General features: G+C 34.2%; 1 protein-coding gene across 11 annotated transcripts in view; it reads right to left on the bottom strand.

The window, feature by feature from the left end:
- CNKSR2 (connector enhancer of kinase suppressor of Ras 2) overlaps positions 1-17,172 on the bottom strand; it is a 258,260-nt gene that overhangs the window by 152,875 nt on the left and 88,213 nt on the right. For all 11 annotated transcript variants that reach the window (XM_049704702.1, XM_049704705.1, XM_049704701.1 and 8 more), the window contains one exon: positions 7,598-7,639. In XM_049704702.1, coding sequence (XP_049560659.1) covers positions 7,598-7,639 — 42 coding nt within the window. The remainder of the gene's footprint in view (positions 1-7,597; positions 7,640-17,172) is intronic.

Genomic DNA, 17,172 nt, shown 5'->3' with positions numbered 1-17,172 from the left:
TCCTTGGGTACTCTCCCCCAGTCCTAGGGCATGCTTTAGAGTCTCTTTACATCTATATCGGTACTCTTCTATCACAGTTTAGTAATTATTTAGATTAAACTTCCCTTGTTTAAGTTATCGTGTGATATCCATCTCCAGACTGATTCAATTATCTTTTTGAAGAAATCTTTACATTTATAGTAACAATAACTATAGTTTTTAAAAATCCATAGTGTCTTCGATCACATAAAGAATGGTCTTAGATTAAGATAGTCCTTCAATTTCTCTCTCTCTCTCTTTTTTTTTTTCTGGTACACGGGCCTCTCACTGTTGTGGCCTCTCCCCGTTGCGGAGCACAGGCTCCAGACGCGCAGGCTCAGCGGCCATGGCTCACGGGCCCAGCCGCTCCGCGGCATGTGGGATCCTCCCAGACCGGGGCACGAACCCGTGTCCCCTGCATTGGCAGGCGGACTCCCAACCACTGTGCCAACAGGGAAGCCCCAAATTTCTCTCTTTTATGTGGTCATACTGTTTTCTACTGATCTTGTGAGTTAGTCACCAAAGATTTGTGGCATTTAGACCTTTGAAATCACAGACACTCCAATCCCCCAGCGTAATCAGAAAGGCTAATTTAGTTTGTTCACAGCTAGTAAGTGCCAGAATGGGGTCAGGACACAAAATCTTTTTAACTCTCAAATTGCTGCTCTTTCTATTACATTACTCAGCCTCACTTGACTCAACAACTAAAATGAACACTCTTTGAGAGTGAGGATTGTACACTCTGAGTCAATCTGAATATGAAAGCATTTTACAATGCATAATGTTTTCAGCAAATGTGATATTAGCAAAAACATCCATAATATACCAACTTACATACTGTATCCAAATCATAAAGACACACTAAAAAGACAGTGAAAACAGATTATTTTGATTTTTTTATGTGTGGTTACATTCCCATTAGTATACACACATTTTTTTTTGTCCCATAAAAGACAAACAACTTCTAACTCCATCATACCTATCTGGATGTCTTCATTCCTGCACAAGACATCAGTTGTGGAGAACTTAATTTACAGTTAAAAAATTTATAAAGCAATAAAGCACCAAACTGCCAAAACCTGAAGATAATCTAATACGACACTCAAGAAATCAAGGCCTATTTCGGTAATAGAGTTAGCGTGCTTCTTTACATTGACCACAAAGACAGTGAAGGGGGCCAAAATAGAAGGGTCACATTAACTTTCAAACAAAGAAGCATCCTAATGCTTTATATCTACAAAACTCAGTATTACAATTCATGTTTTAATGAGACTGACCATAATTTGTATGTTCAAATGCTACAGTTACAACCAAAATGTCAACCATACAAAAACATTCAGTTTGCAATGGCCCAAGATCACAGCTTTAAGAGAAGAGTCTATAATTGGCAAAGCTGCCATTTCACAGCTTCAGGGACCAAAATAAGATTATTTTTATAAAGTAATTAGACCGCCACTGTTTTCAAGAAATCTCTAAAGATAAAATATTAATATGATGACTTTTATTATGGGGCATGCTGCTGCCCTAGTACTTACATCCGCAAGGTTTTGGGAGATTAGAAGAGGGAAACTATGCTTACATAAATGATATGATATAGATGGTGGGGCAAAGTCTAAAATGACCTTTTAATTTTCTCCTCCAGGCTCTTCTCTTAACCTAACTGTTGGTTCTACAGGCTCTTCTCTTAACCTAACTGTTGGTTCTACGCGGTTTTAGCCATTTCTAGTCTAGATAGCGGAGAAGGAACAATAATCTCAACCCAAATGGAGCTTCAGAGTAAAGAACGCATACACTTAAAGGAAGGAAAAAAGTACACACAAAATTTTCATGAAATGAAACAAATAGTTAACAAGCCAAAACAAGCCTAATTCATGATCAAACCTAAATAAATAATGAAAAAAATAGCTTGGAGAGAAAAGAAAGAAGAGAGAAGAGAGGAGAGAGAGCATTCATGAAAATACCCTGTAAACTGTAAAGTACTACACAACGAAAAGATAGTGTTAACACTAAAATAATAAAATAGGCATTTACTTTATTTATTCCTCTCATTATTTTTATAAAAACGATGAGGGTAAAATGCTAGCACAAAGCAAGTGCCATATACAAGATCACACTGTTGGTTAATGTAAAAGGTGTATTTGAGTTCAGTACAATCTGATTTAAACAATGTGACTTTAATGATCAATGCCTGGCCTGGGATTTCCATGAGCTTATCAAAGCTGACAAGTGTTCGCGGTTCACCAGCGAGAGCAGCAGAGCTGTGACAAGCAGAATAAGTCTGCTAAAGCACAAGGTCTGAAATGGCTTCTCGGGAATGCTTCTGTCTCCAGATTCAAAGATTGTAGTGAAAGGTGGCAGTAAGGGGAAAGTAGGGTAGAGAACTGAAGAGAACTCCAGATTCCCTGCATCTGATTTCCTGTATAAAACAAGGATCTGTGCAGAGCAAAAACAGATGGGCTCCAGCATGCCAGGGAACACGAAATCAGCGACAAAGCCTAACTGAGAGGGAAATATCAAATCAAGAGAGGTGAAATATATTCCTCTTTATCATCAGGTGACAAGCACTCAGATATATAGTACATTGATATCTGCATTTCCTTTTGTCCTTTACGGTCACACTCTGCCATCTGTCCCATTATATTTAATGGCAAATTCCAAGGAAACCCAAGCTGCCCAGTCTCCTTTTATTCATTCTCACATTTCATATTGATGGACATCTCTGTCTACCACTGAAACCAACCAACCCTCTTTTCTACCCAGCTTTTTGGTCCTCAGAGTCTACTACTTTCTCATAAACAACTCTCTCCAATTTTAAAGATAAAAAAGCTGAACAGGAAATGTAACCTATGGATTGTCCAAGTTTCTTTTGACTATTTCATTATGTAGAGAATAAAACTATCCATTCAAGGCCATCAGGATTATAAACATAATAAATATTTACTTTTATAATGAAAAATTATAAAAGTAACATAAACTAACTGAAGAAACTTGGGAGGACATTTGAAATGAACAAACAAAAAACATCAGCTATCATCTTACCAAATAAACACAGTAAATATTAATATTGAATATTTTCTTTTTCAATTTTCAATGGTGATTTATTCTGTGTTTATAACGCTTTGAATCTGGTTTTTACTTAACATTATCATTTAGAATGTTTCCATTAATATTGTCACAAAATATTTTTGGTATATTCATAAATTTATTTATGGATAATTTATTCATAAATCATATATTCACAAATACAACTTCAAATAGTATTAAATAGAATATTTAATCCTGTGAATACACCATAGTTTACTGAAGCATTAACCTATTATTGCCTATTTTTCATTATTACATATAATTCTGCTATAAACTCTTTCTACAGAAAACGCTATTATGTTTTAGAATTTATTTTTAGACTAGATTCCCAAGATAGTATAGGAATATGGACTCTGGGGCCAGACCAACTGTGTCACTTGGCAAAAGTCATCTAACCTCTTTATGCTTCCGTTTCCTCATCTGTAAAATGGAGATGATAGTAATAATACCTACCTCATAAGGTTGTTATGAGGACCAAATGAGTTAGTTTATACCGAGCATTTAAAATAGTGCCTAAGGCATATGTTAAACGCTACATAAATGTTAGTACAGTATTAATGTTTTTGAGCCTTGAAACTGACTAAAACTTAAAAAGGTTTTATGAACGTACATGCCTAGCAATACGGTGTGTCCATTCTAATTTCATCAGATTCTCACCAGCATTTGGATATTTTTAGTGTGTGTTAGTGTGTGTATGTGTATTTGTGTTTATGAATCGATCGGTGAAAATTTGTACTTCATTAGTTTTACAGGAAATCCTTGTTTTCTGAGGATAACTGCCACTGGAAAGTAATGGTAGTCTTCGTGGTTTAATTTAGAAATACAGAGCTTGTCTCTTTAAAAAATATATAAATTCAATGATATTTGCATTATATTTTTGATTTATCATTAAAAACCCTCATTTAAAAAATAGTAGTTAGAACTCATATACTTTTTTATTTCTCTCCATCTGTTATAGACTCAAAGTTTGTATCCCCCCCAAATTCATATGCTGAAACCTAATCCCCAGTGTGATGGTATTTGCAAGTGGAGCCTTTGAGAGGTAACTGGGTCATGAGTTTGAAGCCTTCTTGAATGGGATTAGAGTCGTTATAAAAGAAACCCCACAGAGCTCCCCTTGCCTCTTCCACCATGTGAAGACCCTCTAGGAATCAGGGAACAGGCCCTCACTAGACACCAAATCTACTGGTGCCCTGATCTTGGACAGCCTAGCCTCCAGAAGAGTGAAAAATGTTTGTTGTTTAAGCCACCCAGTCTACTGTATTTTTGTTAAAGCAGCGGGAACGAACTAAGACACCATCTCATCTGGTTTTGTTGTTCACCTTCAGGCCTTTGCTACCACAACCTTCCTATCCTGGAATTCAACTTTTGTTTCATTTATTTGGTAAACATATTCAAGTATACTTTTCAAAATGGTCCTTTACTGATCTTGCTGATCTAAAAATATCTTTTTACTGCTTTCACTTGTGAATGATAATTTAGTTAGATATAAACAGTTTTGCTTCAAAGGCTTATGGATTTTGTTCCATTGTCTTCTGGCAGTTAGGGTTTCAGAGTAAATATGTGAATACACTCTAAAATTTGTTTCTTTGAAGTCAAAACCTCACATCTCTCTCTTGCCACTGGTTGAATGAATGTAAAGTTGCTTCTTGCCATAGAAATTGTAAAATGTTACAGAAAATATCTTGAAATTTTTCTTTTTTTAAATTGAAGTATAGTTGATTTACAATGATGTGTTAGTTTCAGGTGTACAGCAGAGTGATTCAGCTATACACACATTTATATCTATTTTTTTTCAGATTCTTTTCCCTTATAGGTTATTACAAAATATTGAGTATAGTTCTCTGTGCTATACAGGAGGTCCTTGTTGGTTACCTATTTTATATACAGTAGTGTGTATATGTTAATCCCAAACTCCTAATTTATCCTTCCCCCCACCTTTCCCCTTTGGTAACCATAAGTTTGTTTTCTATGTCTGTGGTTCTATTTCTGTTTTGTATATAAGTTCATTTGTTGTTGAAGCTGTTATCTTTCCAACACATTTTCTGTCTTTGTTGAGTAATCCAAATTTCCCTATTTCTATTTCTAAATTATTCTATTATATCTTTGTTTCCTATTACTTTCTTTCTTAGAAACTAACAATTAATTGAAGGTGGGTTATCCATAATCTATACTCCATAGCTATTATCTTCTCTCATTTTTTGTCTTTTCAGTAATTTACTAAATAACTGAGCATCATTAAAGTTTATCTTGTGTCTCACTGTTTCAATTTTCTTCAATATCGAGTCTGCTTTTTGCTGCTTTCAGCATGGTTTAATTTCTTTTTCCATGTTCTGAGTTTTAGAGACTGTTTTCTTACTCCATATTATGCTCAGTTTATAGTGGCCTTACCTTCTTTATAGTATGGTATTCTATTTTAATAAAACAATGTTCTTTTAGTTCTTATTGAGAATATTAAATAGATGTTCTTAATAAACTTACTTCATGGGGAAAGATTTTCTTCTAATATATGAGAGGATACTTCCTCTTCTCTTTCCCATTCTTTTTCTTTACTCATCTTTAAATAGAGATCTATGTCAGGAAAAGACACACCTTACAACTTTCCTGAGCTATCTCAGTTTGCCCAGGTATTGAAGAACACTCTGATGCTTGTACTGCCTCTGGAATTCCTAGGATAGAGCAGGTTTTCATAAGTGATAAGTTCTCCTTCCTCTTGACAAATGCCTCCCTTACCTTCCAGACAAAATAAAGATATTGGGTCTGGTCTGAGGCGGTTTATGTTCTAGTGCATATCTCAAGCTACTGTAATCTCTACTAGGTTATATGAGTACACATACTCACCTTACATATTAAGAACAAAGTCTCTTACAAATATTGAATCATTATGTTGTATACCTGGAACTAACATAATTTTATCTTAGTAAATTTTTTTTAATTGTTAAAATTTACCTTAAAAAAGAGCAAAAGCTCAAAAAATGTTAAATCACTTGACTAAGGTCACTGAGATAGAAAGTGATAGAACTAGGATTCAGACACAGATTTTTAGACTCCAAGTGATTTCTTCTATATTACAGGAAACCTAGAAAGAGACTTTTCTGAAAATTTTGTTTTAAAGAAAGTATTCCATTGTAAAGTTAACTATGCTTCAAAAATAAATAGATAAATAAATAAAGTATCCTAGCATTACATACCAAGTGGAATACTATACTATTTTATTATTTTTAAAAAATAATTCTTACTGTTAGAAGAGTAATACACAAGTATACAACCTTCTAGTGAAGGCTGGGCCATCCTTGCGTAAAAAGGCCAGGAAGGGCAGTAGAATAATAACATGAAAATACAAGCGGTTTCTGAGCTGAATTGATTGGTTAATGCAATCCACTGTCTCAATCATTATCAGACAAGATCTTTAAATTCTCACTAGCTGAAATGCAAAATCGCCGAAGTAAATATATTGCATTTATTTCTAAACTTCTTCAATGTTATTTGTGCTGTCACTCATATCTAATAGAGGTGAAGTTATTAGGGCAGATGAGCATTAACCAAGAAATGGATTAACAAAGAAAAGCAGCAGCAAGGGCTTCCCTGGTGGCGCAGTGGTTAAGAATCTGCCTGCCAACGCAGGGGACACGGGTTCAAGCCCTGGTCCGGGAAGATCCCACATGCTGTAGAGCAACTAAGCCTGTGCGCCACTACTGAGCCTGTGCTCTAGGGCCCGTGAGCCACAACTACTGAGCCCACATGCCGCAACTACTGAAGCCCGCGCGCCTAGAGCCCATACTCTGCAACAAGAGAAGCCACCGCAATCAGAAGCCCGTGCACCTCAACGAAGAGTAGCCCCTGCTCATCACAACTAGAGAAAGCCAGTGTGTAGCAATGAAGACCCAATGCAGCCAAAGGTAAATAAATACAATAAATAAATTTATTAAAAAAAAGAAAACCAGCAAACTTCATTAAGAAGAAAGAAGATGCCTTTCTACAAAGTATAATGTACTCATAACTCAGTATTTCTAGTAATAAAATGAAACACATGCAAAGTCATGAATTGATTCAATAAATATGGCCAAGTTAAAATTTAGAAGGTTGGTGAACACAGAATCAGAGTAAAGGCAGTTTGATTATTTTATGAAGTACTTCATCCAAATGACAACAGAGGTAAATTATCTCTGTTATACAACCAAATACTTTGATCTCTTTTTGTCACAGGTCAAGAGTGAAAAATTCTTATTTCAAATTTCCTTTTCTCTAGATTCTTTATTGCATTTTAACCTTGCTACATACTACAATCTTAAAGTACTGTGTCATATTTTTCTATTAAGTTACAATAGAATGGTTATAACTAATATGACCTGTTACGTTTTGATCTTTTTGTACTTTTCCTATAAAATATACAGGGCTCACTTTTTTATAGGCTGTAGCTTTTTACTTAATAGCTAGTTAAACAAAGGAATACATATTTTGTAATGAAGGTGAAAATAAATCCAAGTATACTTACCACATGAAGAATTTTATTTTCTGTTTCATATACAGTACAATCCTAAAAATAAGAAACATATACATTAATTTTAAAAAATCAAGCATTCCTTTTAACTAATATATTCACATTGGTTAGCTCTGATGGTCAGTTACAGGGATTTTAATTTTTGCTTAGCTGTGTTTTCTAATTTTACTAATTTTAAACACACATAATAAAGGATAATATACATTGAATAGATATAAAAACAAATATTGGAAAAATTACTATAATCATTTCCTGTCTAAACTTTTACATGTGATAAATGTATTTTGTTGAAATATTTCCAACATTTCAAATACTGATTTATTATAGATTGGAACATTAAGAAAAACACTAGTACTTATTTCAATAGTCATATCAAAAATCTCAAAAACACTTTACTGCAAGATATTAAATACACTTTTATTATGCACTTAAAATTGATATATGCTACTAATGAATATCAAGTTTATAGTTCTTGCCTAAATTTGAGTTCCTGAAATTACAAAAAAATTATTTTTAAAAATTCACCATTGTCTTTTTATCTGCAATTGCTAGACTTACAATAAGCAGTAATATAGCAAAATGATCTTTGCTTAGAAACTTCGTGTTTCTATGGTTCAGTTTACTCAAGGACTTTATAAAATGGGCATGATACTATAAGTAAACCAATAAGGATGTGTGAGAATCAAATGAGGAAATGAAATAAATGGCTTAGCACTATCTGGCATACAGTAAATGATAAAAACATTTTAAGTATGAATTATTGTTGCTCTGTATCATTTAAAAATTTTAAACTAATTACTTTTATGTTAAAATATAAAGTTAACTAATTATTATTTGGCTATCTAACTTTGAAAAAAATATCCATATTCCACAACACTGCATATTTCGAGGAATGAGAATCCACGTCATTTTTTCCCCTGAATTTAATTTTGACACAAAGGAATCTTACTCAACATAGCTTTTGGTAATGCCACTTCACCACAATACCTTGTCAGAAGAAGTACATATTCTTATCGGGCCAAAAATTTTAAAGTTAAATTTGGCCTAATTCATTTCACAAACTAATAGAAATACTTAAGGATTGGGCCTTGCCATTCTGTACCAAAGGAGAAGTTTGCTGCAAACACCATCATATCTGTGTCTATATACTCATATAAAGTCAACTCTTAATAATTAACTATGAATTATGTGTACAGAGGAGCCAAGGTGTAGATAAAACATTTATATTTGGAAAGTGCATTTGTACTTACATCTGAATTTGGAAGAGTCCAATTTTACAGAATTAACTTCAAACACAATTACACTGGGAAGAGACGATTTGGGAAAAGCTGGGAAGTTGCCCAGTTTCCCCATGCTGCCTCTACAGCTAGCTTCAGCTGTAATGGATGCAAGTTTCATTAATTACCTACCTTCCTAGAATCAGAGGATATGATTAAATGTTCAAACTTCAAAGGGATTCTTCTCAAGGAAAAAAGTAAATATGATCTAAATGAATATTCTGCTAGTGATAGAATAATCACACAGAGTAACTATTTCAAGTCTCTTTAAAATATACTCTACTTGTACATCCCTAGTATGATATAAGAAAAAGAACTGTTAACCAAAATCTTATACTATTTTCAGTAACCATATTGTTGGTTTGGTAGTAGTGTTGTTATTCTGTTACTGTTTTGTTGAAACTGTTGTGTGTGTTTTATAGGATGAAGCAATTGAACAGTTATATGACAGTATCATTCTATCACTCTTGGTGACATTGGTAAGTAATTTTAGCATGGGAGAAAGCAGATACATATATAAGAAGTTAAGTAAAAACCTCAGAGTCTCTTGATGTATTATGTATGTATGTATGTTTGTATGCTTCTCTTAGCTCTGTCCACTGAAAAAGCATAGAAACAATGACCAATTTAGTAATAAACGAACTCCCCACAATTGGTGGTCTTCAAATACCATTTTCCAAGCCTTCCTGGAAAATGGCTAATACCAGATCTGGGATAGGAACTGTACAAGAGGAGCATGGATTATATTGTGACACAAGATAGAAAGAAGCTATTAAAGACTACGAGTATTGTGTCAGTAGGACTCAGAAGCCAACATGAAGAGATTCTCACTGGCCAGAGATGGAACAATTTGAGCATCTAAAAGGATAACTGTAATGGATGGAAACAGTAAATATTACTAAATATTAAGTATATTAATATGTTTGAAGCTAGATTTTACATATACTAAATGTATCTAAATATATTTAGTAACAGTTTAATAATATTGAATATATTAAACCAATTGGATAATGTATAATAGATGTACTTTTCCTCTTGATTCAGCAAATATTAATCATCTGTGTTAAGGATGTAAGGATGAATAAAACATGGCTTAGAGAAGTGCAGTTTAAGGAGATAGGCATTCACACAAATAAGTTAAAATATGTAGAATTCTAGTCTTCATGCAGTTTTACGTTTCAATAACTTTAGAAGTATAAATGCCATGAAGTTATACAAATCAACATATGAAAGGTCAATTATTTAAAATTTAAAAATATTAATATATTTCTTATTAAAATTCAACAAAACCACTGTATTGGGCTATACATTGTGCAAGTCAAATTTCAAACTTTGTAAAAACTTTCATCAGCTGCTCCTCCTCAGTGACTAAAAGGATTACATTTGTGATCCTGGCCTTAGTATTATTCAAAGAATGAAGCACTGATGCATACTGAGATGACCCCACAAGATAAAGTCTAAGGGAGCTACATCCGGTGACTAAGGTGGCCGAGTATTTCCATGGGTCTAAAAAACTGTCACACACAAATATTAAAATTAAAAACTTACCATTTGATATAAAACTAAATGATTGTAAAAGAAATTGAAATAATTAAAATTCAAATGATATCTGCACCATATTTATATATGTGAAGTTATTAAAGCTTAAATATGCACTAAGACTTTTGGGACACCAATAATTACTATAATAAAGGCAGGATCATGGGGCTGGGGAAGTAGAGGAGGAAACAACTTTAACTTTGCCTTAAAAAAAATCAGGAAAGGTGGCTTTTAATTGGGTCTTAGAAAAAAGTAGGTCCTTTAGGCAAAGAAAATAAAGGCATTACTGCAAAAGCAATGAAAGTACACCCAAACACAGTTAAGCTACTGCAGTGATTTTTCAGATTTTACTTCTGTATACATGTGAGAATCACTTGGGGGGAGTGGGTTAAAATGCTGATCCCTAGGTCCATCCCCAGAAATAGAGATTCAGTAGATCCAGAGTACGGGTCCTCAAGATGATTTTGATAAAGATAATATTTTGAGAAATACATATTCTACTTCATAGGATATCATGTGATAGAAGAATACCAAACCAAATCAAACCAAAAATGATCAAATATATAGAATCCATAAAACAGTAAACTGCTTTAAAAACAGTATCTGCTAGCTCACTCTAAACAGTTCTCAGCTTCTCAGAGCTTTGTGTTTTGGTTACACGTTCCCCCAATTTATTGATTGGTTTTTCTTTTTTCCTGCTAGTAAACTTATTTCTCTTTAAATAGCTTACTACTTTGAATACTGCTTCTACTTGTCTGTATCTCTACCTTCTTTCAGCCAGAATGCCTCTTCATTATTGAAAACCAAAGGCTTTCACAAAGGTTGAGACACAGCATAAAAAAAACAAAACAATAAAGCAGAACAACACAAAAAGCACATATTAACCTGCTGCTTTATATTAGGGAGAAGAATAGAAACTAAATGACTATGTTCTATTTAGTTAAGCTATAATTTCTTGGAGTTCATTTTATCGTGCTAAATATTTATACAGCCCTAGGTACCTTGAGGGAGTCATCTTATCAGTAAGTTATTTTATTTCCATCAAATTGTGATTTTAAAGTATTTGCTTCTGAAGTGTGGGTTTTGTTACCACTTAGGGCCAAATCTTTCCCCAAAAGGTCATACCCCCAAGTTTTAAAAATAAAATCGCACTGCATAGGGAGAAATCTCCATTTTATGAACTTATTCATACTATGGAAAGGCACACCTCTGACGTTCTAGTTATTTTTAGGTTAGGATTAAATTTAGATTTTTAAAATTGGATTTAGAGCTATGCCACTATATACTCCCAGGAATTTTCTTCAGTAGCTCATGCTGTCTTTTACTGTACATGCAAAATAACACTTGCATTTCTTCTTTATCCTTTTTACATATAATGCTTATACAAACCATGTGATGCACATTTAAATGCCCCAAATTCCTAATATGACAATATTCATAAAAAAGAGGAGTGTTTCTTTAGTTTTGATCCCTTTTTTTCTTAGCAAAATAAGATCACCCACACAGGATCGTAATCAGTTACCCTTTCTGTGAAACAATGATCCAGTTGCTATACTGAGCAGAATACATTAAAAAATTCCATCAAATATTTTACCATAAATGTTGAATACTTTGTCATCTGGGGATTAGGATGCTCAGTACAAGTAATATTTCTCATCAACTGTGTATTATAGATAGTCACAAGAACAGTACAGAAGTTATTAATATTGAATACATAAAGAGAGAGTGAAGAGAAATAGTGTATATCTCTAATGTTATATACTATTCCATGGAACTTTATAACTATAAATGCTATAAATTTTCATCTGTATCTTTTTAGTACATATATTATAGTACATTTATACAAATAATATAAAAAATATTGCTTTGCTTACAATTTTTTTTTCGCATCTTCTAAATGCAATTCACTGTCAGGGACTATTGCGTGATCAAAGATAAATTAAACTTGGTCCTTGGCCATTATTTCATTATTTAGTAGAGAAGTAGGTGAAACTACTCAAATAATAATACAACGTAAACAAGATAAATGCTAACAGAAGATCCCCCTAAAAAGGAGATAAATCCTTACTTGTTAACTCTGGAATGACCTTCTGGAAGAGATGATATTTTAGCTGGTCTTAAATAGCTTTTAAATCTGGAAATTGGGGGTTCATGAGGAAAGATCGTTCCAAATTATGTGAACACACTGAACAAGGGCACAATCAGGAGTAAACAGACCAATTTGGCTAGAGTGTAAGGTATGTGGGGTGAGTGCAGTGAGAAAGAAAGCTTAGAAAAACATGTCATATTGTGGAGAGCTACTAATGATAGGCTGGAGGAATTTTGTTGTTTTAAAGGGAATAAAAGCTTTATTTTTGTATAACAATCTATTTTGAAGACCCATTCTATTAGGGTAGCAAAGACTTAACTCAGTCGATTGACAATTTCTTGTGACTTTCATTTGGGTGAGGTTGAAGTCAGGGTAGCTTACCTAGTGCCATGGTTGGTGTTAAACAGCAATGTGAATGATAAGCGTGTGTGTGTGTGTGTGTGTGTGTGTGTGTGTGTGTGTGCTGGGGGGATACAGGGGTGAGGTGGGGTGGGGTGGGAGCAGAGTTCAAACTCTATGGTCTAGCTTAACAACTCAAATAGACATCTCTTGTTCCTTTTCTCATAGTTCCTTTCCTCTTGTTCCTTTCCTTTAGTTACAGGAGTAACTTTGGTGCCAGGTCTCAGATGGAAGAGACCTGGAAAGTTGTGTACCTTTCTAGACATACCAAGTAGACATTTCAACTCTAGGGAGGATGAATAAGTATGCTCTTGACTCTGCTACAAGGGAGGGCTCACGGATGTGTGAGTATGGGAAGTATGTGATCAAACGTATGTTTTATGAAAATGATGAGGAAGAAGGCATGGATTCGGAAGGGAGAAAGGCTGGAGGCAGGGAGGTCAGTCGGAATAATTTTTCAATAGAAAATGTGATATGTAATTAGGACTTGAACTGATGTTATGATGGTGGAAGGGGAGATGAGGAGAGGTGGATGACATACATGTAGCCAGGAATGAGTGAACTGGGCGACTGATTCATTAGATACAGAGAATAATGGGGAGAGGAAAGTTAAACATTACCCCAGGGCTAATGGATGAATAACACTGTAGAGATGATAGGAGGAGAGAATTTAGGGAGAATAAAATAATTCTATTTTGGGCATATAAAATCAGAAGTTGCTGAGAGGACATATACAAAGCTGTCCAGCAAGTAGCTGAAAAAGCTGAAGTGGATCTAGAATACAACCAGATCTGGGAAATATTTACATTAAACAGACAATTAAAGGTACAAGAAAAACAAACAACAATGAATTCATCAAAAAAGAATATGTGTAGTGAGAAGATAGCTAAGGACAAGATCAGACAATGCTTATGTTTAAGAGCCAGATGGAGGAAGAGTTAGTTGTGTGGTCAGGAGTAAATGGAGAAAGTGGTGTTACAGAGACATATCTAATACAACTTACAGTGATAATAGAGTTATAATAATATATTCTATGTCTGTGCTATCTAATTCAATAGTCATTAGACATGTGTGGCTATTAAGCACTTGAAATGTGGCTAGTGCAAATGAGGAACTGAATTTATAATTTTACTTAATTTTAATTAAATTTACATTTCAACTACTACATGCAAGGAATTCCCAGGCAGTACAGTGGTTAGGACTCTGCCCTTTCACTGCTGTGGCCCAGGTTCAATCCCTGGTCGGGGAACTAAGACCCCGCAAGACGCGAGGTGCGGCCAAAAAACCCCCCAAAATTGCCACATGCAGCTAGTGGTTACCATGTTAGACAGCAGTGCAGGTCTAGAGAAATATACTATAGTCCATCCAACAGTTGGAGAAGCCATTTACCAAGAAACAAATAACAGTAAAAGCAATATCTGGGAAGAAAACATAAAGGGATTTAATTCCCAGTCATTAACCAGATCCTTCAGTTTTTTTTCCTTCAGCAAAGGGCAGATTCCAGTCTACTATGACATCTACAGTAGCCACACAGTACAATGACACCAATTCTCTTTGTAAGGTAATATATGGAAAAGCATGAAAATGAATCCAAAGTACCCATCACATAGCTTTGTGGGCACAGAGAAAGCAGTGCCAGTGATAAAAGATTTGCAATGGATGAAAGATAAAAGTCCAAACTAAATTAAGATTCATCAGAGACAGAAAGCTGACTGAGTGTCCCGAGTACAAAGAAGAATGTCCACGGTGAATAGACAGGCATCGACATCCTTCCTGAACGTGTTATCAAAACGCCATAGTTTCATTCTAATTTCAGATAAATGTCATTGGCAAACAAGGCAGAGGTACAATAACCCCACAACTACCTCCTTGGCAATCCCTTCACCGTTGTGACTGACTCAATGACCACATACTTGTTAGTCTTTCTGATGTGATTTTGGAATGAGAAGAAGAATGTTCATGAAGGATGGTATCTGTTGAAATTTTAAAATGACCAGTTTTTAAAAAAATTGGCTAAGATTTTCATTAGGTTAAATAAGGTTACAAGTTGTAACATAAAAAGTGCAATTAACAAAGAATGGGAGGAGAATGTGTGGGTGGGCACGACCTCAGAGGCCATCCTAGACTTTCTGTTGGTGAACATAACCATATTCTTCTGCATCTTGGATCATATTCCTTTTCAAAATACTGCTCCAGTTCTCCCCCAGGAGGTCATCTAAAATGAAACCCCATTTGACTCTAATCACTCTCGCCTTCCACTTGACAATGAAAGACTAATGTTCCAACAGTTGAAAGGGTGTGGAAACTAATCTTTTAGCATATAGAGACTTGGGGGTACAAGCAGAAGTGAGTCTGATTGTGTTTTTCAGCATCTAAGTGGCTCTCCAACAAATCCAAAATCCACTGAGGCTTTTCAAGATTGAACTGTCAAAAGGCATAAAAAGTAAAAATGTCAAGTCAATGTACCATTGACTAGAAAACTCATTAGAGTGAGATTGTGATCCTGTAACTTTAATAGCTTTGTTTTGACAACTTGAAGGGGCAGTGAATGAGTTAATCCCCATTATGAACCAAGTTTGTTTATTCTGCATGTCTTGAGTCAAGACCTAAATGATTTTGAATGGCCAATCAGATAACTACTAACTGTACATATTTTATGTTTCCATCAGTAATCTATATGTTAGTCTTAGTCTTTCCCATTAGATTGTCAATATTTTCAAAGAAGGAATCTTATATTCAACTGCACTGTCTCTTTAATTTCTCAAGGTGCTCTGACACTCTATAAATAAAATGTGAATTTATCAGTTATGATTATTTTCTTCCATTAATTCTCTATTTTCATATTCCACAGTAAATATTTAACACTGGTTTTATAGGTTACGTGTAAAAAAATGAAACTTTTAAAGCCATATTTTTAAAACAAAACTAACTGCTATACAAACTAGTACAGTACACTTAGTCTCTTCATACTATTTTGTACAAAAATAGAGTTTCACAGTTTTAAAATAACTTTAAACATGAGTTTGGTTTTAAACTTTAATCTGCATGATCTCAGCAGATATTTTCAACAAAAATAATTGGGCCTTTCTCAGCATGAAGATTCATATTATGCAAAAGATATCAAGAATTTTATATTCATTCAATGAAGCTAAAATTTCTTTGTAAGTCTCTCTAGCTTCCACATGTTCAAGTTACTTACTGTAATGACCATCTAACATATCACAATGAAAAGAAAATCTATAGGGTCTAAAATTGGGAGACAATTTTTCCCTTGTGACAAATTCAACTAAAGAGTTCTAGCAAAGATAAATACCACACCCCATTACAAATAAACATATAAATTAAACATTAATTCTTCAATTCAACATCATACACTTGGCTGCCAGAAAATAAATGGAAGTTATAGTATATGTGAAACAAATTCTAAGTATTAGTTTACAAAATTCCTTAAGCTCATGTATCTTTGTCCTTTTTATCTACTTAGAATGCACTTTCTTGGACAAAATGAAACCATTTCTTTTCAGTAACTGTGTCCAACATATGAAAAAGTGCCACTTACCTGGGCACTCAATAAATATTTATAGATCACTGATGATGATAAGATATTTAAATCCTAGACAATACTAAACTGTCCGAGTAATACTATTAGCTCAAATCTAGGCTTAACGTGGTACACCTTCACAATAGATATTACACAAAATCAGTATCCATTTAGTGTTTCCTAGTCATAACACTGAATGATTATAAGGCAGAATTTTATGCTTTGAAAAAATTCGAGAAGTCTCCCCCTCCCACCAAACCTACCACCCCATATTCCAGTAGATTATACTTAAAATACCAAGAGACACACACATGCACACAAACACACCATTGAGGGAAAATAAGAAATTCTTCAAATTCAACCTTTACCAAGCTGTTTTCTTGATATTTAAAATTTCAGCACCTAATTTTATTGTCTCTTTCCGTATATTCAAATAAACATTGTTGTCCTTAAAATTCTGGTATAATGCTATATTGGAATTTTTTAGAGATTCATTACTGTAGCAGATTTGTATTATGATTTCTAAATATATACTTTCTTTTTTTAAGGGAAAAGTAAACTTCCCGGAGCCACTGATGTTGGCCATGGATCTATGACTTACTTTGTTCAACAAAATGTGAGCCGAAGTGCTATGTCTTATTTCCACGCAGAAACTTTAAGAACCAGTACATAGTTCACCATGCTCTGTTTTCCCTCTGCCAGCAGTGTTCAAGAAGAGGCTACT

This window comes from Orcinus orca, chromosome X (assembly GCF_937001465.1).
Source record: "Orcinus orca chromosome X, mOrcOrc1.1, whole genome shotgun sequence".
Taxonomy (NCBI): Eukaryota; Metazoa; Chordata; class Mammalia; order Artiodactyla; family Delphinidae; genus Orcinus; species Orcinus orca.
Note: the sequence above shows the minus strand (reverse complement) of the source record. Positions and strands in the feature narration are given on the sequence as shown.